Source organism: Rhinocladiella mackenziei (assembly GCF_000835555.1).
Source record: "Rhinocladiella mackenziei CBS 650.93 unplaced genomic scaffold supercont1.1, whole genome shotgun sequence".
NCBI lineage: Eukaryota > Fungi > Ascomycota > Eurotiomycetes > Chaetothyriales > Herpotrichiellaceae > Rhinocladiella > Rhinocladiella mackenziei.
Genome location: NW_013550604.1, coordinates 494306 through 520797, shown reverse-complemented (window position 1 = coordinate 520797; position 26492 = coordinate 494306). Strand labels below are relative to the sequence as shown.

Genomic DNA, 26492 nt, shown 5'->3' with positions numbered 1-26492 from the left:
GGCGACGTCAAAAGCGGCGGAGTGCCCAGCCTGCGACTATACCGAAAGTAGGTAGGCCGCCGAAACCACAGGCAGATTTCCTAGCCAACGATTATTACATTTATCAACATGCCTGACAATGAGGCTAGGTTTCTACTGCAACCTCTTCGTCTTTGTGGTATTTCAAGCCGTAGGGTCTGTGTCAACCAGGACATCCCAAGATGTTCTTGGTGACAACAGCGTCCATCAAGGAACAATATCTTTTCTCAGCGACTGGAAGGTCCTAGGCCCGTTCCGATTGGGAACCCGAGGTGTGTCGCTCTCCTCCATCATCTGTGTACAGAGCTGATTGCTGGAGCAGAAGCCATATGGGGAGCCGATCCTGTCGAACGGTATGGAGGGATCCGATGCATCAGTTACAGCCAGGATGCATGGTACCATAGTTCTCTTACCCGGAACGCATCGGTGAAATGGAGCAATCGCACGTTCAGCAGCCTTGCGTCAGAATCAGGCACTTCTGTTGATCTAACAGTTGATTTTCCTGACGTGGATTGGGAGTTCGCACAAAAGATTTATGGCTGGTCTGCCTTCCAGTTCCAAGGCTGGTTGAAAGGGGGTCTCCTGAATTCGAATGCCGACTCTCAGACCGTGATTTTGTATCCCGACAACATTGTGGAGCTTTGGATCAACGATGTCCACGTATTCGGCGGGGACTTTTACGGCTTCGCCAGGGCTCCCTTGGTTTTGGATCTTCAGCCCGGACTAAATACAGTTAGTGTCCGCCTCACACGTGATGTTCGATCTATGGGAGGCTCATTTCCACCAATCTCACACGCCCTCCTCCGGGCTGAAGTTATCCACATCCCGGTTGAAGTTGTACATGACAGTGTCTTGCTCCCTGACGTGATTGATGGGAGATTTTGCAGCCGACATGGCAGCATTACTGTCAGGAATCAAGCGGATACCTGGACCACAATCCACGGGATCACGGCAAAGTTTGACGCCAGCTGGTCCGTCGTCACGGAACAGGAAATCCAGCTCGCACCGGGTCAATCTCGCCCGATTAAAATGGTGTTCGATGCTGATGATAAGTTGGGAAAAGACATCGAGTTTGCTCTGAAATACACATTGTCGGATTCGAAGCTGCTTGAAGTGGTCTTCAAGGCTGAATTACGACACACCAATGTGACATCGTTGCAGAAGTTCACTTTTCTCCATCCGAGTGGCGCTGTGTCTTATGCAGTGTTACGACCTCCTCCCGTTCCAGCTTCCATTGCACCCAATCAACAGCTTCAAGTGCCGATCCTTCTACATCTACATGGCGCCGGGGTGGAAGCAGATGGCGGGTTGGCTCGTCACACGTTCGATGACGCTCCTAACCTTCCAGCATGGATACTCTCTCCAACCGGCATGAGTTCTTGGAGTGGTGATGACTGGCATACGTGGGGCTTTGCAGATGCTCAAGCCGCAGCGTCGGCTATTCCAGATTGGATCAAACGAACGAATTGGCCAGGACCTGGTGTTAGCTCTGGCAAGATATTGGTTGCAGGCCATTCCAATGGTGGGCAAGGAACTTGGTTCTTTGCTTCACACCAACCTGATCGTGTTCTCGGTGCCGCAGCTGCCTCCGGCTATTCATCCATCGAGAATTATGTCCCATATGTTTTGTGGAACGAAGCTGACTCTCTCCAAAGCGGCATCCTCCAAATCTCGAGAAACAACTTTCGTCATGAATTGTTGACGGAAAACTTGGTCGGTCTTCCCATCTTTCAGCAGCATGGCTCAAGGGACGACAACGTACCGACCTATCACTCTCGTTTGATGAACACTTTGCTTGCGCGAGTCGGTGAGTCGGCTCAATATTCGGAGTTGCCGAACACGGGACATTGGTTCGATGGTTCAATGACAACGGAAGGAATGGTGGAGTTTTACTTGGATTGTTTGAACTCCTCAGATTCCCTTCCTCGTGCTCCGGAGGACTTCGCATTCGTGGCCCCAAACTCCAATGACCTAGGTTCCAGATATGGCATCTTGATCGACCAATTGGGATCACCGGACAGAATGGGCAAAGTGAAGGTGACCGTCAGCATACAGGAATCCCACATTCGGTGGCACCTACGAACAGAGAACATACATCGTCTGCATCTGGATCCATCTGCACGTTTCAGCAACTCCCCCGATGAGATTTTACTCGACGACATGGCCCACGGTTTTGACGTTGCCCTGGAAACGAAGCCAACTACTTTTGTTTTGTCTCATTCGAATATCTGGGGAAGAGAAGTTGCCCTTGATTGGAAAACTCTGGAGCAGAGACATGGTCGTCAAAGGGGAGTTCTTGATTCAATTCTCCGAACCGCCAGTGCTTTCGAGATTGTTTACTGTTCTGACGAGACTCTTACGGTGGCAGTGCAGGCGAGTCGGAACTTCCTGCAATACTTTGGAGCTGACTCGAATGTCGTCCCATCTTCCAAATATCAAGATGCATTGGGCCGTCGAGGCAATGTCATCACAATTAGCCTCGGAAAACCCGTCCCCACTGCTCAACTTCCGACATTTCCCATCCAGCTGGAAGATGAACGACTGTTGTTGACCACGAAAGAGCTAAGGACCATATCCATCCCGTTCTCACCGGGCATGGGCGGAATATGGCTCCGGCCTCTGTCCAACGAGCGGCTGGAACTTGTTGTCTGGGGCCGTGATGAGGTTGGTTTACGACAAGCTGCAAGGCTCATTCCCACACTCACCGGAGCTGGACAGCCTGATTTCGTGATATTGAGTGATGAAGCCAGGTGGAAGGGACATGCAGGCGCTCTCGCCATGGGATTCTTTGACTTTCACTGGAGAATCTCCTCTGCTTCGTATCTTCCGTAGGGATCGGGCTACTGGAAGAAGAACGTATGACACTATATGGGAAAGTTCGAGGGCATGAGGCTGGTCAGAGGAAGAGCTTGAACAAATTAACCTGAAAGCGGTGAGTGTAGGGTTCCATTGTGCTCGCGACATTTCATCTTTTCAAATTCTGTATCCAATTCAAGTTCATAATCATGGTAAAGGCTACAGCATCTGAGGAGGAAAGAACAGACGAGTCGCTTTGTTTCGCGAGTGTCGAGACTGCCTGTTATTCTGCTACCTGCAACTCTCAATTTCATCGCTCTTTTCACTTCTTTCCCGGTGGTCCTTGAATCTTCTCTCTTTTCGATTTCGGTCTCCCTCGCCGACTCTTCTCCATATCGCAAATCTCTGCATTCGCAGGCAAGTTCTCGTCACTCTCACCGTCTGAACAATTCTTCCGTCGCGCGCACTTGTCCTTAATCTATCATTGCATATCCGTGCAGGTTGGTACCGTGTCAAGAAGCCTTGATCTTCCCGCTTCAACGCACTCATGGCGGCGCTCATGTCGACAGGCTCGCCCAGAATGAGCCGCAAGCCAACACCAACCGTCAAGGCGCGAGAGGAAAGTGAAGCAACACGCAGTCTTTCAGTGAATGCCTTAACTGTAAGTGGGCCTCTTCCATCTTCTCCACTGCTTTACTCTTTCACTGATCTCGTGCATTGACAGGTTGCAACAAACTCCCATCCTGCTCGCTCAAACCGACCTCCCTTCCGCATCTTGCAATCAGACACACTCAGCAATATTCGACCATCAAAAAGCAAAGACAAGGGAGGTCTTTTTCCTCTGTTATCATGACTTCTGCTAACCTTCTGTCTACAGACCGCAACTGAGCTCTCAGACCCAAACACCATGTCAGGCATGGAGGACATCCTCTCACGCCTCAAACTCAATGACTCTCGCAAGCCCACTCTGTCGAATGCTTCCGCAGAGCTAAAACTTCAGAAGGCTGATTTTGGCACCTTTGACAAGCTTTTGAACAATCCCCAAGATCAGAACAAAGCTGTGAAGAAACAAGAGAAGGAACTACGCGTTGAGTCAGAATGTGAGAATCACCAAGACGGCGGTCGCACCACTGGTTCTGGTCCTTGTACTCCGGCAAATAACCATTCGGACACGACAAAGTCTAGCTCTCAGGCCTCAGCTAGTGTCAAGGTAGACGTTGCGGAGATGATGCGTGTCAAGCAGGAGCTGGAGGCCGCCAAATCAGTCATCTCACGCCAGGAGCAGGAACTTGCTGAGACACGCAATCTCAAGCAAACCATGGATCAGGCAATGGGTCCTCCTTCTGAAGTTGACTATGGAGCTCCTAATGACATATCCGAACACAGAATCGGTCATCTGCAGAGCGCGTTCCACGCATTTGCGCGTCCGTTCACATCACGAAACGAAACTTGGGTCGCTCCAGATGAGCCACGCGTGGATCAAGCCGACGGCCTTCCGACTACCAACTTTGCTGACGGTCGAGGTATCTGGAATAATGCCAATGCACCCATGACCAGCCTTCTGGCTGCCAATGCTCCCAGTACGATGTATGTTAACCCTCGAGATGCTCGGCTCCCCGGTCAAGCCTACAACGGTGCCTATGGTGCTACCCTTTCCCCCGCTGAAGCAAATTTCCAGCCGCGTCACTTCTCAGGCAGCACTGCTCCTATTGGTTACGATATCAGACCAAACAACGAGATGGCGCAATACGATCCTTCGGTCGGAATGAGACGCAATGGTGGACAGCCGCGAATCAATTCTACTCTCACTGACCGTTTGGCCCAATATGGCAGCCACCCCCCAAGCGCATCCACCCTGACACCGCCGCCAATAAGTCCCGTGGGACTTCCCGGACAATTCCATTATCAGAGTGGTCTTGCGACACCAATAACATCGGCCGGGACCGATTTCCCGGTCAATGCAGTCCAAGACGGTGCCAGTTCGTGGTCGCTTCCAGTGAGTTACTCTTTCGCGTCAATGGCAAGACATACTGACTATTTTAGGCCCCTGATGGTATGAGGGCACGAAGCTATGTTCCACCTGTTGAGCCAATGAACTATCGCCGTCTCCTCGACAAGTCTGTGTCCTGTGACTGGAAGTACATCGTGGACAAGATTGTCTGCAACAATGATCAGCAAGCCAGCATCTTCCTTCAGCAGAAACTCAAAGTGGGCACGGCAGAGCAGAAATTCGAAATCGTGGATTCCATTGTCAATCAGGCATATCCCCTGATGATCAATCGATTTGGCAACTTTCTCGTCCAGCGATGCTTTGAGCACGGCACCCCCGAGCAGGTTGTGGCGATTGCTAATGCTATCCATGGCCACGTGCTCTCTTTGAGCATGGATCCCTTTGGTTGCCACGTCGTTCAGAAAGCCTTCGATTCCGTTCCGGAAGACCACAAGGCCGGCATGGTCCGAGAATTGCTTCGTCGGGTTCCTGACACCGTCATTCATCGCTACGCCTGTCACGTCTGGCAGAAGCTCTTCGAGCTCAGATGGAGCGGCGAGCCACCACAGATCATGCTCAAGGTGAATGAAGCACTGCGAGGCATGTGGCATGAAGTGGCCTTGGGCGAAACTGGGAGCCTGGTCGTTCAGAACATCTTTGAGAATTGCGTCGAAGATGAGAAGCGCCCAGCCATTGAAGAAGTCATTGCCAACATCGATCTGATTGCTCATGGCCAATTCGGTAATTGGTGCGTTCAGCATTTGTGTGAACATGGTTCTCCGCCAGACAAGCGACGAGTCATCGACCACATTCTCGCCAACTCCTACAACTACAGCATTGATCAGTTCGCATCGAAGGTTGTCGAGAAGTGTCTCAAGATCGGGGGACCGGAGTTCCTGGATCGATACCTCGGAGTCATCACTACCGCACATCCTGATCGTCCACGTATTCCATTAATCGACATTGCAGGCGACCAATATGGCAACTATCTGATCCAGTGGATCTTGATGAACACTCATCATCACCAGCGAGAGCAAGTCGCGATCCACATCCGCAAGCACATGGTCTCCTTGCGTGGTTCAAAGTTTGGATCTCGTGTTGCCATGCTCTGCTGTAATCCAAATTCGGTCACTCGACCAGGTCCTGGCGCAGTTATCAATCCATTCGGCGCTCCAGGTCAGCCACGTCATCCATGGCCTCGTTTCCGCTAGGTCAGAGCTTTGACATCCTCTCTACCCGGCACTGGTGACCGCGAATCCACTTATCTACTTACTGATCATCTTTTGCTAAGATGAACGCATCCTACAAAGTTGTCCCTGCACATGGGGCATCTTCCCTGTGGCTTGGAATACTGGCCTGACCGGTGGGCAGGGGACACTCACACACTCCGACACTAAAGTCAACAATCCATCTTGGTGTGTACCTCTTGGCTTCTCATATTCATGCATTTTCATATTGACCGATTGTCTATCAGTTCATTGACCTGTATGCCTTTTTTTTTTTTTTTTTTTTTTTTCTCATATCGACAACGAAATTTCATATCTGCTGGCGAATACGGCATACCAATCAACGTCTATCATGGGTTGATATCGGTCGGCATTGGAGTCAAACTTTGTTGGCGAGGATATTGCAGAACTACGACATTACCCAGACCAATGTTCAATACTTAATAGAGCGTATCACATCATGTTTTTATGAATGTCCTGCAGAGGGTGGATGGGCAGAAACTCGCCGCATGTATTTAGCAACGGCATGAACGATGATGGTCCGGACCATGTAGCACATAATGCACATCATAGCTGAATAGGAGTAAAAATCTTCTTGAGAGAATACATCTCTCTTCAAATCCATTTCTCCCGCCGTGAATGTAGCTGTAGATACAGTGGGTCAACTCATCGTCGCAATATGCCCTTGTGGAATGGTTGTACTGTATCCACCCAACATAGATGGGCCTAGATAATCACCCTTCCTGAAGCAGTTTTGCGGGGGCTATCATCTTATATGTTCCTTTCTTCCGGCGTGATAATCACGGAGGCAGATCGAAACCGCGCCGCTTTTCACTTGTCTTAATCATTCCGAGGTCTGAACATATCGATCGAGGTTCAAGCATCCTCTCTAAGAGGAGGCACCAGCAAATGCGCAAGAGAGCGGAAGGTTCCGAGCTTTTATATAACTCAAGAGGGGAGGTGTATCTTGGAAGCGGCGCTGGTACATAGATTCGGCCATCGAAACCCCGCAGCGCTGAGAGTCTCGAATCGTCTCGAAGAGCACTGAAGTCATGTCCAGTCCATTAAGAGCTCGAAGGTATTGATTGACCATTTAGCCAAGGGCTTGACGGTCCGTTTTTGATCTCGCCTGTCGTGTGATTCATTGTTCAGCTTGACGATCCCTCCTTGGTTCTAGAATCGCTAGACTGGGTAATCTTCCAGATGTGACTTTGTTAGTCTCTCCTGAAGCTTTTATTTCGTTAATCTTTACCCAAGAGCCCACTATCAGGCACAGCGTTGGGCTTCAAAATATTTACCACGCCTTGCCCTGTCTCCTTGTACCCGTTGACATCGATAACCTCTGTTTCTGCTTTGTTCTTATCTTGCCCAGTTTCACCACGGCTAGCAGATGAGTTCGAGGCTTCTTGGGATGGTTCTGCGTCCGTATCCTTTTCCCATGGCTTCTTCCGTCGAGGGGTTTTATCGACTTTGCTTGAACCCGGTTCTAGGACGGTGTTGGGTATTTCTTCAATTCCCGGTACAGGTATATTGCGCGTTATCAAGTCGACGATGGCAGCAAAAGAGGTGGGGTAAGGCGGTTCGGTGTTGGATGTAGACGTAGACGTGGACGTAGATCCGGCTGGGCTTGTATCTGTTGAGGTGATGGATGACGGTGCGGTAGCGGCGGATTGATTTTGTGGTTGGGGATGGGAACGAAGCCAGGAGGAGTATGCGCTGGGGTCCACGGGTGGGAGATTATACTTTCTGGTTGACAAGTCACCTTCCATTCGCTCTTTTATTGCGGTCCTCCACCACGCAGCGAGGAGCGGCACCCTTACCTCGAAAAGAAAAAACATTGGGCTTGTAGAATCAAATCAGACTTCTCGGCCAGCTCTTCCTGTGTCACCGGTGTCTCAGGGTGGCCTAGGATGGTTGCAAGCCCGGCCTGGTATTCTTGGTCGGTGCCGAATGAGTAGGTTGCAAGGCTGCGATAGACTGACTCGATGGTAGGAGCGGAGTTGGCTTCGGGAACTGTAGAGGCTTCATTGGGCGTGTTTAAGCTGGTCATTGTCTTTATGTGTCTCTGGACCGCGTACTAGCCGCCGGTTGGGGATAAATATCGTTGTTTATCGAACGCAGATTCGGGGTCGAGAAAATGTTAGCGATTGTCGCATGAAAAGGTTGCGCCGCGGCATTCTACCAATCACCATTCGGCGATCTACAGCTAAGCCTGCGGCCATAGCGGGTCCTGCGCGCTACATTGCTTCTTATCACACGAACAAACGGAGGGTGATATTCGATTTATAATGCTTCTGATCTCCTGACCCCTTGAACAAGCCCACAAGGCAAAGTCCTAGCTTGGAATGCCCCTGGAGCCAAAAGCTCTTGCGCCTCTGGCGAGGGCGGAGACAAGCAGCCACTATGGCATTGGCTGACCAGCTAGCGACATACAATTTCCCGTGCTTCGCGATACGTATGGGGAAAGACATCTCCGTTTTAGATCAGAAGAACGTGTTATGAAACTCTCTTGCTATTGAGTCGACTCCATTTGACCTTGACCATACCATTGTCCCGCTGCTGTCGACAAGATGCGGGAATTACTTTGTTTGAATAAGAAGTTTCGACCATGTGCTGCATCGTGCCGAAAGAGGTATTGTACCCCTGGCGCCTGCCACTCTATGAAGTAGAGCAAGCATTGAGCGGTCCTATGCATCAAGGGTGTCGAGCCAATGGTCAAAAGCCACGCAGACATCTGGTTCCCTGGTCGACCACAAGGCCTATAGTACACCATCACCGCCCAGATCCTGCACCCAACGATACACCTACCCAGCTATCCAACTCGTGACGTGTTGACCGTCTTCTCTACTCCATCCTCTCCAGCCCCTTCCTCTTCTTTCCCTTAAGCTAAGCCAAGGAGAGCATTTCTGACACAGGTTAAGGCTGAGATTTAATCTTCAGCCTCGAATATCAATGCCTTGGCGAGCGAGGACGAAAGTGGTAATTCCCTACACCCCCGCCACCTTTTGTTTATTTAGAGGCTAACATTATATTTGATTGCTGCGAAGACGAACCCGTAACTACTAGTCCCCGGAATCACCTCTCACGGAGGCGTTCAAAAATCAGATCGATCCGACAGGACTTTACATGCTACCAGAGGCAGAAATAGCTCTTTGTCACCAGTGTCCAACGGAATACGACAAGGACGGCATAGAGCCTGCTCTGTACGACCTCATCTACGTCACTTGCAGCCTCCACCTAAACAATACCTGTTTTATGGGAGCACAACATTCTTCTGAACTGCTTACCTCGCTCAAGTCTGTAGATATGGAAGGTATGTTTCGGTGAACGTGTCCGTTGGAGAGAATAACATATCTCTTTCGTTTCCGATGAACAAACCAAGGCAAAAGTATTTGATCGCTAATTCACCCCCAGAAGAACTACTTCTCGAGGCACAGACTTCACGACCACCAGCAGACCATCGGGCTAGCGAATCGAATGCGGAATCGATAAGATTGTCCTCTGTCCACCAGGAAGAGCTCATAGAAGATCAACTTTTCTGGGCGATCTTAAATCACGAAAAGATATGCCAACAAGTAACCGATCTCACCAAGATCTCCGAAAGCCTCACAGAGAATGTCCGAGTCCTGAGGAGAGAATACAATGAGTCTTTTGCCGATATCAAACGAGTCGCCTTGAAAATCATACGTGGAAACGGCAACGATGATGAGCCGTCTGCTCCCGATCACGATCCTCAACCTGACACAGCAAGAGAGAAGGGGGCACCTTCCATGGGGGATCATGAACGACAGGCAAACGTACAAAACGGATCCAATCACATCGTTGAGGAGGTGGACCCGACAGAGTTGATCGAGGTGTCGCATGGCAAGAGAATAGATATTCCATGGCAGCCAGCTACACCCAATACCGGAACCAAGAGCACTAGCATCCCTAAATCAGGGAATGAGAGGTTACAGCCGCGCGTGGAAGAAGAAGATAGCTGCATAGATATTGACCAGGCCACTCAGCCGGACAGTGCCGATGACCATGCGAGCGAATCTTTTGCGACTTCCGATGAGCCAACCGACATCAACGATGTAGGTTCCTGTCTCGTGTACGATACTACTGCTTTTGATTTTAGCAACTCTGGTCTGGACTCAGATTCCTCGGCAACAGAGCACAGAGATGATGACAAACAATCGCAAGTGCTGCCAACCTCACCAACACCTCCAGGGGACTCGACCAAAAGACCGCCAAAGCGTTGGACGGATGAAGAAGAAGATTGCATGATCAGCATAGTACGTACCTTGATGAATCAACTGGGGAATAAAACGCCCAAAAAGACAATGTGGGAGCTTGCATCGGTGGAGTTGAAGAAGAAGGGCTTCAATCGTCGTCCTGTCGACATGATGGCGAGATGGTCCGCGAACACTCGAACAAAACTTGAAAAGATGGGCCCCGGATGGTATTCCCAGGTGATGAAGAAACGTCCCCGGGTCGAGAGAACGTCGGGACTACGGGCACAGTCGGGTGAAAGCGAGGAGTTGGGCACAATCTGTCCGCGTGCCAAAAGGACCAAATTCACGAAGAGACAACCCAATCATAACGATACAGACGCCCCCACCGGGGATCACACACAGGATTCTCGCCGAGTCAATGGCTCACAAGATCAACCTCGTCTTCACTTAAAAAGAGGACATGGACCTCTACGTCTTCGACTGACCTGGGGTCGTGCGTCTGGCGGCATGGAAGATCTGGACTGGTCACCAGATGGAACACGATTCGTTGCATCCAGTAGAACCCTTGTCAACGATGACCCGGAGCAAAATTACCCACGAAATCTCCTCTTGGGTTCCGTCACCGAACAAACAATTAAGGAGCTTCCCGGTCATCGTGAAGAGCGATTCGACCAATTAACACAGGGTCGCCGACGTCATACCTACTACACTGTCTGTGCCGTCCGATGGGCTAAAGGTGGTGATCGTATGGTCAGCGCCGGATTTGACGGAATGGTGCGAGTCTGGGACGTTCAGGATGATTCCAAGATCAGATGCACGGCGCGAATACCGCACCTGGAGCCGGTAGCGGTTATGGATCTTTCCGTCGGCAATAACAATCTTCTAGCAACGAGCACAGAGAAAACTGGCGCTGACTCCATCCGCGTGTGGAGGTCAGATTCCGACTTCGATCACTGGAAAACAGACATCCGGCCGCTCCAAGGGCACGTTCAAAATTTTGCCGGCTCTCCCATGGCTCTCCAATTTGGCAAGTCTCACGGGTTCCAAAACTGGCTGATCGCCGGCTTTGCCGAAGATGGCCCCAACGGCTATCCATCTCGCAAGGGCTATTTGGGGGTATGGCGATTCGATGAGGCCGGCCATGCGCGCATACCTTTTTCACCAGAAGATGCGTCAGTTTTCGACGTGGCCTGGTCTGCGACGGATGGAATTTTTGCCGCTGGTATTGTTCGTGACCCGGAGTCGAGGAAGGACATGTCAGAATCCTCCGTCGTCAAACTGTATTCCACGACCAATCTACAGGCAGTCGCCGAATTCAGCTGTCCGGCATTGGATATGAACGATGTCACCATTTGTCCCTATCAGGAGAACTATGTCACCGCCTCTTGCACAAATGGTTCGACGTATGTGTGGGACCAACGTCTCCCACGAGAACCAATCCACATTCTGTCTCATGGGCCGTCAGTGTCGACGCGCGAGCCCGGCCAAGACCGGGAGCTGACAGATGTTGGAGTAAGATTCACTGAATGGAGCGGCGAAAATGATCAATTGTACACAGGCGGACATGACGGTCGGCTCAAGCAATGGGACGTGCGCCGTTCCCCAGAAGATGCATTGGTGAGGGATGTGGACAGTGTGGGCATCGAAATCATGTGTGGGCATTTTTCCCCCGATCGATCATCCTTGTTGATTGGCGATGATGGCGGTTGTCTTCATCTTTATTCCAAATCGAGAGTCCAGTTCCGGGTGGAGGAATTCGAATTCGAAGAGACTCATTGGTGATTTCAATTTGCAACCGTTGCGGGACGGGAAATCCCCGACACAATGGTCAGAAGCATCTTCGGGAGTAACAATGGCGCGATCACGTGACTTGCCGCTAAGAAAGGTGGGGGAAAAGATTTTGATTCGGAAGGAAGCCAAATGGATTAGAATGGGCCGGTTTGTTCCTATTGTGAGATTTCGGGTGTGATTTCTGCCTGGGAAGCTGAGTGCAATACGGTTTGTGGAGGAAAATCTTCGAGCGTGTTTAATCTTGCCAAGCACCAACCTGGCCTTAAATCGACCTCGAAGCTGCCACCGCACCCTTGTCTCAATGCTCCGCCATGTTATATCAAGTCTTCTCTTGTTCTCTCCCTCTCATGCTAATGGGATTATGGAATCCACAAATTCGAAGAGCGACATATAGAGCGCGGTCCAGTCAGATGGCGTCGTCCACCGACCGAGGCTCACCCGCGAATCTTGAGTCCCAGGTGAGACCGACATCCTCAACTTAATGGAGTCGTAGGTGTCTTGATTCAAGATTAATCTTTGGGTATGGATCCCGGATAGCCTCCTGTGATATCAATCAATCGTTGGTTCTCGTTCAAAGAAAGCTCCTGTAACGACATGCATATGCCGAGGACTCCTTGAACCGCTTCCGAGTGGCTTCGTTTACCCCAAACCAGTTGCCGAATGGAATTCAAATGGTACGACCACATCCAGCCGCCCTATCACTTGCAAGCACGCCCACAGATAAGAACAGAGATGCGCACACGTTCCTCGGGGGATACTACGTGGGGAGCTCTGCCTTTCTCCTTCAGTGTCGCCCTATTCTCTCCATTGCCTTGATTTGGGATTCGGCAAATATAAACTGAGAAGATCAGGATCCGATCTCGATAGCAAAAGGATGAACGCAGAGATAGTTTTCTGCTACGGCGTCAGCCAGGATGAACTCTAGATCATTAGATTTGGGCAAACATCTTTGCAGATGACCTCTGGTGAGAGAAGTTCCAGCGGACAGAGCATTTCTTAGTGGCAAGAAGTTTTCTGAAGGCGTATGTATTCACCAGCTTTGTCGCTCTAGTCATGTTTGTCGTTGGAATAAACCAATGGTCGCCCATCGGAATATGGATGTCTTCGTCCCGAACGTCGACTTGAGGGCGATGTGACCGCGATGGATCGCTGTTACATACCGGGATGGTGCATATAATCGCCTGCTCAGATTGACAGAAAAGACAAATACTCACATCCAAGCAATTCGGCGTAGGGCCTGAATGCTGCTCTCATGGAACGAGCCGGTTCCACATCTCGTTCCCACACTCGATTTTCAACTCGTGGGACATTGGAAAACGTTCAATCGCTGGTTAATAATGCCCTCAGATTCCCAGTGCCAAATACGTTTGAGAGAATAAGCTTTGAAAGCGTCATCCTAGCAGGAAACCTCGACGTAATTCTGTTCACCATTTCCGAGAGGTACCTCTTCTCCGAAAGAGAAGAATATACACCGCAATCCTAGCATTCCCACCAATTGACAAGCGTTTTGGCAACATTCCTCGCAACGACTATCTGATAATGCGCCTTGAGCCTTTATTAATGAGTTTTAGAACAGCCTTGTCGACCAAAACCCACAGAATATCTCAGCACATCCAACCTCTCTTCTATTCCATCAATCACGTATCCTTCGCCGCCGATCGCAATTGCGCCTGGTGCTTTGTAAGTCTTGCAGAATGAATTGAACTATTGATCGTCAGCGGAATGAAGCGGCAGACGCCGTCGCCGAAGACCCACTTCTCTGCTCCACTGGAATCGCTTCCATTTAGAATGTGAATTCCTAGACTCAAGGCCATTTATGCCAGCAGACTTCAACGACTTTTCGACGCCATATGGGGCACCTTTGAATTCGATGCCCCTTTTTTGAGCTTCCTCAATCGCGGCTTCGCACCATTCCAGTTCAGGTTTATCCTCGTGGCCCGGCCAGAAGCGGAGATTGTAACGCAGAATGGCTAGCACGAGGCCTATGTTTTTCACGGGTGAATCAGGACGTAATAAACCCCGTTTCTCAAAGACATTGAGAGTGTAGAATACCGCTCTTCCGATAAGCTTGACCGTGGCAAAAGCTCGGTCGGAGTCGTAGATGTAGAGCCAAAACTCTTGATCGAGAAGTAGCCATGCGAAACCCTCAATCAGTGACCACAGTTTGGCAGGTGAGGAGGTTTTCTTTCGAGTTTCCCAATCGAAGTTCACGAGCTACGACAGCCGATCTTAGACGCGGCGTGAAATGAAGTGTGAAGATGCAACTGACCTGATTTTCCACCACTTCTTGAAAGGCGTATCCACTCCAGTCTTCGGGGTAGTATTCACTGGCTGCATATTGATTTCGTACGTGGAGCTCTCGTTCCAAATCTCCTGCCATCTGGTATCCATCTTTGGTGAGCAGCCACTTCCATTGTGGATGGTCGGCGGCCGAGTTTTCACAAATGCAGCTCTTGCTGTCACAGGTGCTTTCTGGCTTCTTTGCTTCATCAGAATGTTTGCCCATACTCATTTCGTCTCCGGATTGGTCCATCTCTTCAATCTCCTCCTCTATATCAAATAAAGGCCTACAAATGGCAATAAAGTCAAACTCGCTCTCTATGGTAGCCAGGTGGTTGGGAGTCTCCTGCACCAATTAGTAAAGCTTCCCTTCTCAGCGCATCGAAAGGTCTCACTACCTGGCGACCAGACTCGTCTTGAGAATATATCAGCTCGTCATATTCCTCGAGTTTGCGAATGAGGTCCTGTTTGTTCCCAGAAGCCGGCAAAGACCGATCCTGGAGAAGGGTGCAGAGACGACTTTTGGTGAGACCCCCGTAAGACGGTGCCAGATTCTCTTTTCCAACTGCTGATTCCTTGGAGGCTCGTTTCGATGCCGGTTGTGAGTTGGCGTCATTGCCGTCCAATTCATCCAGTGGACGTTTGGAGCCGGCCATATCGAAGCAAAGAGTTTGCCAGGTATGTCAACCTTACAGTAGAGGGTGGGACACTCGGTAGCCAAATGTCAGGAGTTGGTGTCAATGCTCTCGATCGGTCTCGTTGACTCACATGGGAACTCCCTTTTGTAAGCCTCCCCTCACTTCCACGCGTTGGTCAAAAAAGGTCAGCGCGTCAAATCGCGGCGTCACGTGATCTGGATTGCGTCGACTGGGCGGTTGATCTCTCGCTCTTTCCAATCCCGAATACTCTAGGACCAGATGATGGCTTAGTGGACATCGTATTTGGGCAAGTATGGTGCTTTCAGCAAGGAATCTCCACCAGTGTGCGCAGTCATGGCTCAGAGGCACTTCTTCGAAGTGGAACCCGTGAACCGTTTTGCGGGACTGAATGCCGCAATTCGACGGCCACGAGCATGTTTCCCGGATGTCACACAGACTGTCTAGTGGCTGAAAGATTTCCAGGAGATCACCTTCTTCTCATACGACGAGGATCACCGGTTCCGGCTTGACGGCTCCAGCCTTCGCTACTACTATCCTCCGGCACTCCCCTGCGACCTCAACGGGGGATTCGAGACGTTCCGACAGCTCGATGACTCTGCCGATGATCATCTAGATGGCCTGCTAGAAGCAATGATGACATACGAGAAGGAAAAAGGGTCCAAGACGGAGATGGATTACATTACTTGGAGGGGGATGATGACCAAGGTGGGCCGCTTCACTCAAAACCTTTGCGCCTTTTGTTGACGATGCGGACAGATCATGGTCGTCCCATTCTCCAAATTAGACGATTGGGAAATGAACGCGACGCTATTCCAGGGTACGATCTTCATTGAAGAAAATCACACCAAGAAGATTTCGTCTCGTCAGGAACAGCTCTCTTCAAGAGCGCGTGCCGGTAATGGAGATCAAGACCTTATGAGTTTCTGGGGTTATAAGTTTGAGACTCTATCGCTTCTACCGGAGCCGTGGTCTTCCACTTCGCGGGGATACATTGAATCCCGTGAGCATCAGATTGTGAGCAACTATGCTCAATATTGTTCAATCGTTCGTACCGGTTTTGGCAAAGTGAAGATGATTCTCGGCGGAGAGGTCGACGCGGTGATGGACTTCAAGCCCGAAGATAAAAGCCTACCAGTCAATTGGGTGGAGCTGAAAACCACAGCGGCCGTCACTAATGAACGGGAACAGATCAAGTTTGAGAGGAAGCTTTTGAAATTTTGGGCCCAATCGTTTCTTCTTGGGGTGCCGAAGATCATTGTTGGCTATCGTACTCCTCAGGGTATCCTGGAACGTCTTGAGGAATTGGATACGCAAGCAATTCCAGAAAGAGTCCGACTCCATGGGAAGGGCTTGTGGGATGGCCAGATTTGCATTAACTTTGCTTCAAGCTTTCTTGAATGTTTGTCATCCTATCCCCTATGCCAGACTGGGTAGCTGACCATCGCAGGGCTGAAAGGCGTCATTACTGATGACGGCGTTTGGCGAATTCGAAAGCGAGAAGGCTTACCTGGAATCGAGGTCTTCAAGGTTGAAGAGACAGGCCACGGAGATATTTTATCTCCAGCTTTTCTCGAGTGGCGCATCAGTGGCCTCCAAAACCACCAACACCGGTACCTGCACCACCAGCACCAGCAACAGCAGTCAGATGTAACAGAACAGGCCAATGGCGACGGACCTGCATCCGGATCCCCAGTTTGTCAATCAGGTGGGTGATGAACCTCTCATTGCCGTAGGCCACTTCGACGTGTGAAGTGGTCAATCAACATCACTGAACATTAAGCTGCCGACGTGGTTGGAGACCGCGCCTTGCAGTGTTCAGCCACACCAGCTTGTTGAGGTTCTCGCTTGCGACGCGCCGCGACGGCTTTCTTGTGCCCACGACTCGAAAGATGAACCTGCCATTCCTTCTCGGTCATGAGTGTCTTGTCGCAGGTTTCACAGGTTCTTGCCTGGCGGTCAGTCTCAATGCCCCGTTCGCCGATCTCTGAGAGCACTCGCGCTGCCAGATCTGAAAGGCTTGTGGGATTCGGAAGGTCGTCACCGTTCAGAAAAGACCCCGTGATCCTTTCTGCTGGCCCCATGACTGCGCGGTCCCATTGTCGGAGAGCCGAGCAATCGAGCAGGAAAAGCCTATCTAGGCTGTTGGCGGCGTTCAAGGCGTTCGCCAACCGAATACGGATATAGCGGTTTTGCCGATTCGCATACTGCCTCGTGTGAGCTTTGATGGAGTCAATCGTTTCCTGCAATGCGCGAGAACTCTTTGAGGCATCGATATTCACGGTTTGCTGCTCCTGGACCCAGGGTTCCATCTCTTTGTAACCGATCGAGACCCAGATGCCCATGCTTTTGTCCACCAGGACTCCCCTTTGTATCAAATCCGTTTCGAGCTTGGACAAGGCGAGGGCCTCGTCTGCAAGGCCACTCGCTAGCATGGCATCGACGCGAGCATCAAGTCGACTTTTCAACACGGACCGATCGGCTTCTAACCAGAATAGGAGGGTTGAATAGCGCAGGCCTGCTGGATCTACGCTGCTATCTTCGCGATCAACAGGGTCGGAAATATCGTCGATGATCTGGTGGCGAGCTCTTAACCTGCGTTCCCCCTGCACGGCATAGATTTCAGAGGCCTTCTTTCCAGTCTTGAGCCATATTTCGAGAGATTTTTGGATCTTGCGTCTCTCTTTGGGATGCCATCTTCTCGCCATCTCAGGATCGACTTCCTGCAGCTTTAGCAAAATCTCTTCTGTCGACTTGGACAAGAGAGGAAATTCTTCTTCACTCGATACTTTCTGTTCATGATCGGACTCGGACTCATCCCTGTCATTGATAAGAGTGGCATCTTTGAACAGCAATGCGTGGGTATAGTAATGCGTCCCACCAACCACTATAGGTAGCTTTCCCCTCGATCTGACCTCGTCAACGATGCGAGTGCCGTTCTTGACAAATTGGGTGACCGTCCAGGGTTTCTCCCCGAGATCGATATGGTCGAGCAAATGATGGGGGATACCATTTCGTTCCTGCTCCGGAATCTTGTTGGTAATGATGGGGAGGCCTTTGTACATTTGCATAGCATCTCCATTGATTATTTCGCCATTGAAGCGTGTAGCCAGCTCAACCGCCAACTAGTTACAGCAATCAGCAGTGGTGAATTACCTTGGGGGCAAGAAAACTGACCTTGGATTTGCCAGTCCCTGTCGCTCCGATGACTGCCACGAGGGGATATTTGGGTGGATGGGGCATTCTTCCTATGCCCCCTTTCAGTACCAAAGTCATTAGCATCCAGATAGACAGTTATATGACCCGTTGCTCAGGAATTGTCGCCAGCATCGTCAATAGGAGGACCCGTTCCTGTGAGAAGGCTGTGATGTCCTTATTTGCCCAACAGAGCTCGCCCGAGATATTGAGTGTCCCGTATCTGATGTTCAGGATAACAGTTTCCCCAGTACTAAATTTTCGAACATCGCTTGTGACTGATATAAAGTTGCGCGCTTCAAGACACCATGCTCCGCCGTAATCATGATGTGAAATTTTGGCCGAGTTCTCGGCCTGAATATTTTCTACGAACAATAACTCCCTCAATCTGCTTCCGGCAGAGCGATTCGGCGTCTGCGTGCTTCAGAAATCATGGCAGAAGTTGTACCAGCTCGGACAAGCCTAACATCTCCTCCACCCACCCGAAAACGATCGGCATCGCCGGAAGAAGATGTCGCCACAGACTCGACGACTACAGCGCTGACGAAGACCTCCGAACCTCCGGCAAAGAAAACCAAAATGATCCGACGCAAACGCCGCCCTGCACGCCCTCAGGTCGATCCCGCAACCGTCAAATCCACGCCTCCGCCGCAGACAGGCACGGTCTTCAACATCTGGTACAACAAATGGTCTGGAGGGGACAGGGAAGATGCATACCTCTCAAAAACTGCGGCACCTTCGCGCTGCAACATCCGGAACGATTCAGGATGGACCGCCGCAGATAAAACGCCAGGAAGCTTTTTCTGTCTGTTCTTCGCTCGAGGACTATGTCCCAAGGGCCACGAGTGCCAATATCTCCACCGTCTGCCGGGCGTTTTTGACGTGTTTAATCCCAACGTGGATTGCTTTGGTCGTGACAAGCACAGCGACTACCGCGATGACATGGGCGGCGTGGGCAGTTTCATGAGACAGAATCGAACACTTTACGTCGGCCGGATCCATGTTACAGACGACATCGAGGAAGTGGTGGCGCGGCATTTCCAAGAATGGGGCGAGATCGAGCGCATACGGGTTCTCACGGGTCGAGGCGTTGCGTTTGTCACGTACGTGAACGAGGCCAATTCCCAATTCGCGAAGGAGGCCATGGCGCATCAGGCGCTGGATCACAATGAGATTCTCAACGTGCGGTGGGCGACGGTGGATCCGAACCCGTTGAGCGCGAAGCGAGAAGCCGCAAGGATTGAAGAGCAGGCTGCAGAAGCAGTCCGGAGAGCATTGGGTGATCGGGCAACCAGGGAAATTGAAGGCAGAGAGACGCAAGAGGAGCGAGAGCAGAGGAGGATCGAATCTGGATATGGCCTTGAAGGTTACGAGGCTCCAGAGGAGATCTGGTTTAATCAGCAGAAAGAGCTGGAGGGGCAGAGGATGGGCGAGAGAGGATTGCTTGAGGCTCCGGTGTCCGCTCAGGAATCTGCACCGGAAGCTGCTTCTGATGCGCCTAAGGCGACGGATGAGGCTAATAGAGAGGAGAAAGGGATATTGACGGGCTCAACATTATCTGCGTTGAAAGGGTATACATCGAGTGCGAGACCGTCGCAGAGTTCCAAACCAGCTCCATCAACTGGGCCGCTAGTTGCGTACGATAGTGACGATGAAAGTGATTGATAAAAAAAAAAAAAACGGTCTCGAAAATATTCAGATGCAATTCTCACGTCTCTATCGTTTCCAAATTCTCGGTACGCCGTTTTCTAATCCTACACCCCCCCATATCCCTACCCATTCAAAAGTGTTGGAATTTCGGCAAAGGAATTCTTATCTCACAGCTCGCTATGTTTGATCCCCGCCTCAGCACCCAAATCCGGCATACGCATCATCACGACGACCAGACTGGTCCAGCCGGTGAAATGCTGTGTACGCTGCCCGGCGCCGGTCTCAGGATTATACTGCTCCCACGCAAAACCTGTACGCTCCCATTGGGCAAGCACGTTATTGACAAGATTGACGCGGAGCTCGGAATAGATCTTTGCGGCCTGGGTCTTGACTTTGGCAGGCGCATTGGCACTCTGCGCTACAGTCAGCAGGTTTTGGAGGATCAGATAGTTCATGTTTATCCAGATGGGGGAGCGCCAGTAGTTCTCGTCTGTGCCGTAGAATTCGTCGGATTTTGAGAGTGAGCGGATGCCATATGGGGACCAGAGTTCGGACTCGGAGGAGATCAGAGACAGGACGTGTGGGAGATTGGGGTGGGAGGCGGGTAGGAGACCAGTCATGAATGGGAACAGACTGATGTATCCTTTGTGGCAGACGTGGACGGAGTCTTCGTAGTCGTCGATTGTGGCGTCACAATAGGCTTTATGCTCGGCGGACCAGTGTAAGTCGTCGATGTTGCGGAGGATGGCTTTGCTTTGGGCGGTGAATTCAGAGGCATCGTCGTTTTCGCCGAGGACGGCTGCCAGTCGTGATAGAGTCTTAGACATCATTCCCACCCAGGAAATCAAATCTGTGTGGAGTTCGCCGGGGTGAGGCGGTTGCGGGCGCGGGTAGTCGTCGAGCCCGGAGGGGAGCATGTGCTGAGGCGTGCGGCCGCGCCAGCGGTAGGCCTCCTTGGTTGAAAAGGCTTCTCGATCGTAAGATTTGATGTCGCCGAATTGAGTGCGGCGGAACCAGTAGTATTGCCGTTTGAGAAGAGGATAGAGATATCGGAGCTCTGATTCAATGCGAGCTTTTCGAGCTGAGGACGAGCCGTCTGACATTTTGTCCATCAAGATATCAATGATTAGAAACAGAGTCGGGGGGTTAGCGTAATGAGGGTACTGGACTTGGAATTCTGGCGGGACCTTGCTGCGGGCCTCGGGTCCGAGGATTTGCTCACGAGCAATCCAGCCATCCGCATCCATCAAATTGAACCACGATTTCACAATCTCAATTGTGACGTCGAGATCCCACTCTACGATGGGGACGAGATGGAAACCTTCGTCCCACAAGAAACCACGAGGGAAGAAGGGTCGTGAAGGTATGCTGGTGAATAACTCGACCGGCGGATCCCTCACGATCTCGGCTCGAGCTCGAGCTTCTGCCGCCTCTTCCCAAAATCCTTCATTGTCCTCGTCATACTCAGGGGCATAAGAGCGGTCGACCAATGAATCGCCATAGAAATATCCGATTCCGCCAAAGAGATTGGAGAACAACGACTCCGAAAAGGCCGTGTAGACTGGTTTAGTGAATGGTGCCAGGGGTTTGAACACGTCCTTGAATTTGGCTTTGAAGCTGTCTGATGTAGTGGAGATGGCTTGGGCCAAAGATTCAGAGGATACAGAGGGACCGGTTGCGGAATTGAACAAGACATCAAATTCAAACGGACCGACAAATACCTTCTGGACCATGTGAAAGTTGCCCGGACCGGGATCTTGTTGGATTGTGAACGCGTGCCATGCTGGTGGCATATTTTCCTGGCCGTATTCTTTCACCAAAGCGTCAATACCCTGCTTCATGCTGGCGAAGGCAATATTCTTGGCTTGCCAGAGCGCTTCGGGGGGCAATTGTAAGCTACACATCAGCGGCCGATCGAGGGGTTTGGCATCCCAGGAAGGGTGTGTCTTATATGGCAACAAATTCTCCGGTGACTCGGTGAAGGTAATGTCGAACTCTCCAAGATCATTTGTTTGGCCACGCAGAGTGACCACACCGTCTGGATCTGGCTCGCTGGCAGTAGAGAGTAGCTCCCCAAGTCCTTCCATGCCAGCATAGAAGATCATGGTGGTGACTAAAGTATCTGGAGCATCCGCCCGCGGAGTTCCTTTGATTCGGGCCGCCCAACTTCCCCCATGTTGTCCTCCAGGGACCTTGACAAAGTCAATTGTCAGGTCAATCTTATTCTCCGTGTCGTGTATAACCTGGCGGCCACCATTTCGAACATCGTACTCTTCCCAGCCGTAGCCAGCCATTCCCTCATTTTGTTCGCAGGTATGTCGAAAATTCCGTTGCGTCGTACTGTAGCTATCAGAATTCGCCCACAACAGTCCCGTCGTCAAGCTATTGGATAGACGTGGTCGGACACCAAAGTAAAGGTTGGGCCTATAGGGACCCCATAGTAAGGTATCATTGGAGGCTGTAGCGGACGCATCAGAGGCGATGTACAACGAGAAAAGAGTGAATAAAGAAATGAGAAGATCCCCCCAGAGCGGCAAGCCTCTCGGACGGCTTGACATTATGCCTAATGGCCGACTACCAGAGTCCTGAGTCAATTGATCAGGGTTGCGGGTTGCGCTGGCCGTGAGCCAAAAGATCGACGGTGTGGGATTACTGCAGAGCACAAGACAACATCATTCAGCGCTAATACTCCACCGGATTGGACCTCACCTACAATTGTCGCTCACTGAATACACGATCCGTATATCCCATGGTCTCCGCCACCGCCAACATGAACCGCCTCTTCCCCTAGAAGTGTCACAACTGGTCGCAATCAATATCCCCCATGTCGATGAAGAAACCTTCAATGGACTAAGTACAGGAATTTGCCTTCGTCAGTGGCCTGGGCCTGGATCATATACGATCTCAAGAACGGTGATCTCGATGGATGAGACGTGCATATTACCAAAGTCCAGCGCCATTGAAGACTTCAGAGCAAAGGACTAGGTGACAAGCTCCGTGCACCTATTCGACAAGCAAAGATGCTGCGCCATTGAAGCTGGAGAAATTAGAGCACATCAATACCACGCTCAGATCCAGGACTTGAGATACACAATCCTTTCCTGGGTTCTCAGGTATCTGTACCCGACAGGCGATTCAATGAACTCATGGATCTCTGCAGGTTACGACAAAATGCTGAATGTGAGGCGAACACTCCGCTTCTGTCCTCCTCGGGATTTTGATATCCAGAAGGAAATCGACGCATCTCGCAAAGCGGCATATTTCGTTTGCCAAACGATTATCATATTATGGACTCCCTTGGACCGAAAGTTGTATCATACTCAACCCTGAGCCCGAAATTTATCCAGGGACACCTCCAGGAGTCACTCCCAATCGCATAGCATAAAAAAAAAAAAATCCATTATTCGTCATCATCACTGTCCAGAACCCGCCGCGCCCTCTGAGCCTTCAATGCATGCGGTATAGAATCTGTCGTCGGAGACAATTTAGTTGACCCGGTCGTTGCCATGATAGAACCAAGCTCAGAGGAATCCTCGTTCATTCCCTCATTGACGCTGAGTTGAGTGACATGATATCGCTTCTCAGCTCTCGGAGAACGTTGGGGCGGAGAGACACTAATATCACTTAAATCCGTCTCTTGTTGAGCCCCATCGAATTCTCCGTCGTCGATGAAGCTATCATGGTCATCATATTGACCCGGAGACCCAACCGTATTAGATGATTCAGAGGTCAATAGCACCCGGGAGGCGTCTGCAGGGCGCCTCTTGACAATCTTCGCATTCGAGTCCGATTGCCTATTTTCATCCAGTTCTTCGACCTCATCATATTCCCATGGTCGGCTCCAATCCCGATACGAATCTCGCATTGTTTTGAAGGCCTTTACAAGTGTTCGCGTAGCTCTCGAATGGTCAACAGTATTTGTCCGTCCCAGCCGTTGCTGCTGTTCGGGAAAAGCGTCGAATCTCACGTACTGAATGAACTCGTCTTCCGTTCCAGCGAGTCGGACATATCTCTCTTCCAGCTGATCTTCCTCGGCTTTCGTCAGGAAAACCTCGCTTAAAGAAGGAAGTGTGGCAAGGTCTCGATCAGTCTTGGGTTCTAAAACGTTTACTGTCTTCTTTTCCCGCCCATCAGTCTTCTTGCTGTTACCGAGGAAGGCGAAGCCGGTCTCGACACCATCAGGCATATGAAATTTCTTTGCTGGTTTCTTCGCATTCCTTGCTTTCCTCCTTTTGGGCTCCAATGGCCCGGCTTGAGTGTTCTCAATAGGAATCTCGACTTCACGTTTGTCGACAGCAGGAACGATGTCCCTCGGTACGATCCGAGGGGACAGGTCTTCGTGGAACTGAAATTCTTTGCCACTTTCAATTTTTTCCTGCATTTTTTGATAGTTGTCTTTGGCTTGGTAGTAATCAGATTCTTCTTTTCCACGCATCAGCAGTAAGACAATGTTACCTGCTCTCTTTCTGCCCGTGCGACCCATTCGCTGTAACATCCGAATCGGTGATTTGGAGCAATCGTAACAGACAATCAGGTTGACCTCGCCAATGTCAAGCCCTTCTTCGCCAATGGATGTCGCCACAATCGTGTTGTAGATTCCGGCTTTAAATTTGTTCATGACATCAAGCTGGGTCTTTTGGTCCATACCGTCGGAACTCTTGGTGCCAGATTGACCAACGAAAACATGTGCTCGTATCAGGGGCCCATGCCGATGGAGCACCCTCACGATCTCCTCCGCGCTATCGCGATAATGGGCAAAGACCATGATTCTTGTGCTTGATGGATGAGTCGGACTCCCCTGTCCTTCGCCAGCATCCATGAAATGATTGAGAATCACGGTCTTCAAATAGGATAATTTGGGGTGCCCAACAAACTCAGGATTGTTGACACAACCTCTCAGCCGATTCATCAGCTTCTTGAAATTCTCATCTTCTGCAACCTGCTTGGCATATTTGCCGCCACCGGAGGCCTCGTCCGCAAAGGACTTCATTTTGTGATAGAATGGACCAATGCCATGAAATTTCAAAAGTTCGAGATTGTGGGCCATGCTCATCAGGACGTTGAATATTCCTTGGACCATTCCTTTGACGCTGAATGGAGCGCCCCGGCCTGCCTCTGAACACCTCCACTGATCCGAAGCTTTCTTTAGACCAAAAAGAGTGATCTTCTCGGGGTCCTTGCCCCAATATGCATTTTGAGAATTCAATTTGTTCATTAGCGGTTGAAGTGCTGCAGACAGCAGTTCCAGCGACATAGAAATCTCCTCGGAGTTGTCGAATAGCTGGATTTCGGTGTTTCGAGAATGGACGAAATCACGAATGTCAACTGAGTCCTCAGTCCTGATCTCGACTCGAGCGATGCCAAGACTGTCGATTACTTCTTGCACCGACTCGACCATTGCTCCGGGTGTGGCAGTCAGAGCCAGGACACGGAAACTTGAATTAAATCTCCTCAAGAATCTGACCACTTCAACATAGGCATAATTTCCCGTGGCTTTATGCGCTTCGTCGACCACGACAAGGACCACCTTTTTCGGATCACACATGCCATTTTTCAAGTCGTTAATCAGAGTTTGAGGCGTCATGAAAAAGACTCTTTTCTCTTGCCATTCCTGGGCCCGGACGGCGGGCTGAACTCCTCCCGTCAGCATGGTGGTTCGGGATCGAGGAATACCAACAATATTGAAACAAGCGTCAATTTGTTGTGACACGAGTGGCTTTGTCGGCGCCACGAAAATAATTTGGGCATCCTTTGTCCATCTGAACCAATTCAACATGACAGTGGCGGCTATGAATGTCTTTCCCAGCCCGGTGGGAAGAGCAACGAGGAGGTTGTGGAAAAGACCCTTGTGGACGATGTTGTACTGATAATCTCGAATTCTGCCAAGGTTAGTCGGATAAACCCAAGTATTCATGGCATCTCGATTGATGGCGTGATGGGTAGGAGGTTCATTCCTGCTTGCGAGTGGCCACGTATGAGTTCGGGATTGTGTTTGGGTCGGAGGTAACTCTCGCTGCGTGGTATGAATCCCATGTAAAGTCGTTTGACGGAAGGAAGTGGATCTCTGTAGAGAAGCACGTGGAGCAGTGGTGGAGGGGTGCGCGGGATTGGTGCTCATCCGGCTTGGATTGCTGTTGAGTGAACGTGCAGACTCGGCCGCTTCAAAGGCCTCTATTAAAGCGATATCGTCTTCATCGTCGTCAAAGTCATCGGCCGGCGGCCAAATTTTAGTAGATTGATCTGATTGGATCGCGGGAGATTTTGCTCGCGACTGCGAGGATGGAGGAGCGACGCTGTCTCGAGGCTTGACCCATCGTGGTCCTCTGATTCTCGAAGGACTGGACCATTGCTGAGTCAACTGGGTCACGAACGTGTCGGCGTGTTGATCTCTGCATTGAGGAATGTGAATATGGTCTTCGTATTTCGATCTGTGATTGTCACTGCCATCGCTGTCGCCTCCAGGGCCTAGAACTTTTCGGCCGGGTGGTAGGTCATATTCGTCGCCATTGAAGGCATTCCCACGATGCTGTTTGATCCGGCGGCGTTTTCGAGATCGAGGATTGTCATCGGTCTGGGAGCTCGGAACGAGAACCTCCTCATCAGCGGAGCTCGCATCGGCCTCATCATCTAAGAAGTCCATTTTGCTCAGGGGACAATTCGTTGGCAAATGTTT

The 26492-nt window shown here is 50.8% G+C and overlaps 10 protein-coding genes across 10 annotated transcripts; 5 read left to right on the top strand and 5 right to left on the bottom strand.

Annotated features, from left to right (window-relative positions):
• Window positions 1-118: 118 nt before the first annotated feature.
• On the top strand, window positions 119-2850 carry Z518_00185 (uncharacterized protein; the record flags this gene model as incomplete). The annotated part of the gene is made up of 2 exons (XM_013420789.1): window positions 119-290; window positions 341-2850. The coding sequence occupies 2 exons, from the start codon at window positions 119-121 to the stop codon at window positions 2848-2850; spliced, it is 2682 nt and encodes an 893-aa protein (XP_013276243.1).
• An 871-nt stretch (window positions 2851-3721) lies between these two features.
• On the top strand, window positions 3722-6015 carry Z518_00184 (uncharacterized protein; the record flags this gene model as incomplete). The annotated part of the gene is made up of 2 exons (XM_013420788.1): window positions 3722-4810; window positions 4858-6015. The coding sequence occupies 2 exons, from the start codon at window positions 3722-3724 to the stop codon at window positions 6013-6015; spliced, it is 2247 nt and encodes a 748-aa protein (XP_013276242.1).
• Window positions 6016-7271: 1256 nt separating this feature from the next.
• On the bottom strand, window positions 7272-8080 carry Z518_00183 (uncharacterized protein; the record flags this gene model as incomplete). The annotated part of the gene is made up of 2 exons (XM_013420787.1): window positions 7272-7776; window positions 7851-8080. The coding sequence occupies 2 exons, from the start codon at window positions 8078-8080 to the stop codon at window positions 7272-7274; spliced, it is 735 nt and encodes a 244-aa protein (XP_013276241.1).
• A 1256-nt stretch (window positions 8081-9336) lies between these two features.
• Window positions 9337-12029, top strand: Z518_00182 (uncharacterized protein; the record flags this gene model as incomplete). Its single annotated transcript, XM_013420786.1, has 2 exons — window positions 9337-9343; window positions 9445-12029. 2 exons carry the CDS (start codon window positions 9337-9339, stop codon window positions 12027-12029), a joined length of 2592 nt encoding a protein of 863 aa, XP_013276240.1.
• Window positions 12030-13742: 1713 nt separating this feature from the next.
• Z518_00181 (uncharacterized protein) lies at window positions 13743-14974 on the bottom strand (the record flags this gene model as incomplete). The annotated part of the gene is made up of 3 exons (XM_013420785.1): window positions 13743-14252; window positions 14308-14664; window positions 14717-14974. The coding sequence occupies 3 exons, from the start codon at window positions 14972-14974 to the stop codon at window positions 13743-13745; spliced, it is 1125 nt and encodes a 374-aa protein (XP_013276239.1).
• A 336-nt stretch (window positions 14975-15310) lies between these two features.
• Window positions 15311-16690, top strand: Z518_00180 (uncharacterized protein; the record flags this gene model as incomplete). Its single annotated transcript, XM_013420784.1, has 4 exons — window positions 15311-15403; window positions 15440-15682; window positions 15734-16376; window positions 16425-16690. The coding sequence occupies 4 exons, from the start codon at window positions 15311-15313 to the stop codon at window positions 16688-16690; spliced, it is 1245 nt and encodes a 414-aa protein (XP_013276238.1).
• A 62-nt stretch (window positions 16691-16752) lies between these two features.
• Z518_00179 (tRNA dimethylallyltransferase) lies at window positions 16753-18217 on the bottom strand (the record flags this gene model as incomplete). Its single annotated transcript, XM_013420783.1, has 2 exons — window positions 16753-18099; window positions 18152-18217. 2 exons carry the CDS (start codon window positions 18215-18217, stop codon window positions 16753-16755), a joined length of 1413 nt encoding a protein of 470 aa, XP_013276237.1.
• Window positions 18218-18601: 384 nt separating this feature from the next.
• Z518_00178 (uncharacterized protein) lies at window positions 18602-19834 on the top strand (the record flags this gene model as incomplete). The annotated part of the gene is made up of 1 exon (XM_013420782.1): window positions 18602-19834. The coding sequence occupies one exon, from the start codon at window positions 18602-18604 to the stop codon at window positions 19832-19834; it is 1233 nt and encodes a 410-aa protein (XP_013276236.1).
• Window positions 19835-19986: 152 nt separating this feature from the next.
• Window positions 19987-22377, bottom strand: Z518_00177 (uncharacterized protein; the record flags this gene model as incomplete). Its single annotated transcript, XM_013420781.1, has 1 exon — window positions 19987-22377. The coding sequence occupies one exon, from the start codon at window positions 22375-22377 to the stop codon at window positions 19987-19989; it is 2391 nt and encodes a 796-aa protein (XP_013276235.1).
• Window positions 22378-23219: 842 nt separating this feature from the next.
• Z518_00176 (uncharacterized protein) lies at window positions 23220-26459 on the bottom strand (the record flags this gene model as incomplete). The annotated part of the gene is made up of 1 exon (XM_013420780.1): window positions 23220-26459. One exon carries the CDS (start codon window positions 26457-26459, stop codon window positions 23220-23222), a length of 3240 nt encoding a protein of 1079 aa, XP_013276234.1.
• Window positions 26460-26492: the final 33 nt, after the last annotated feature.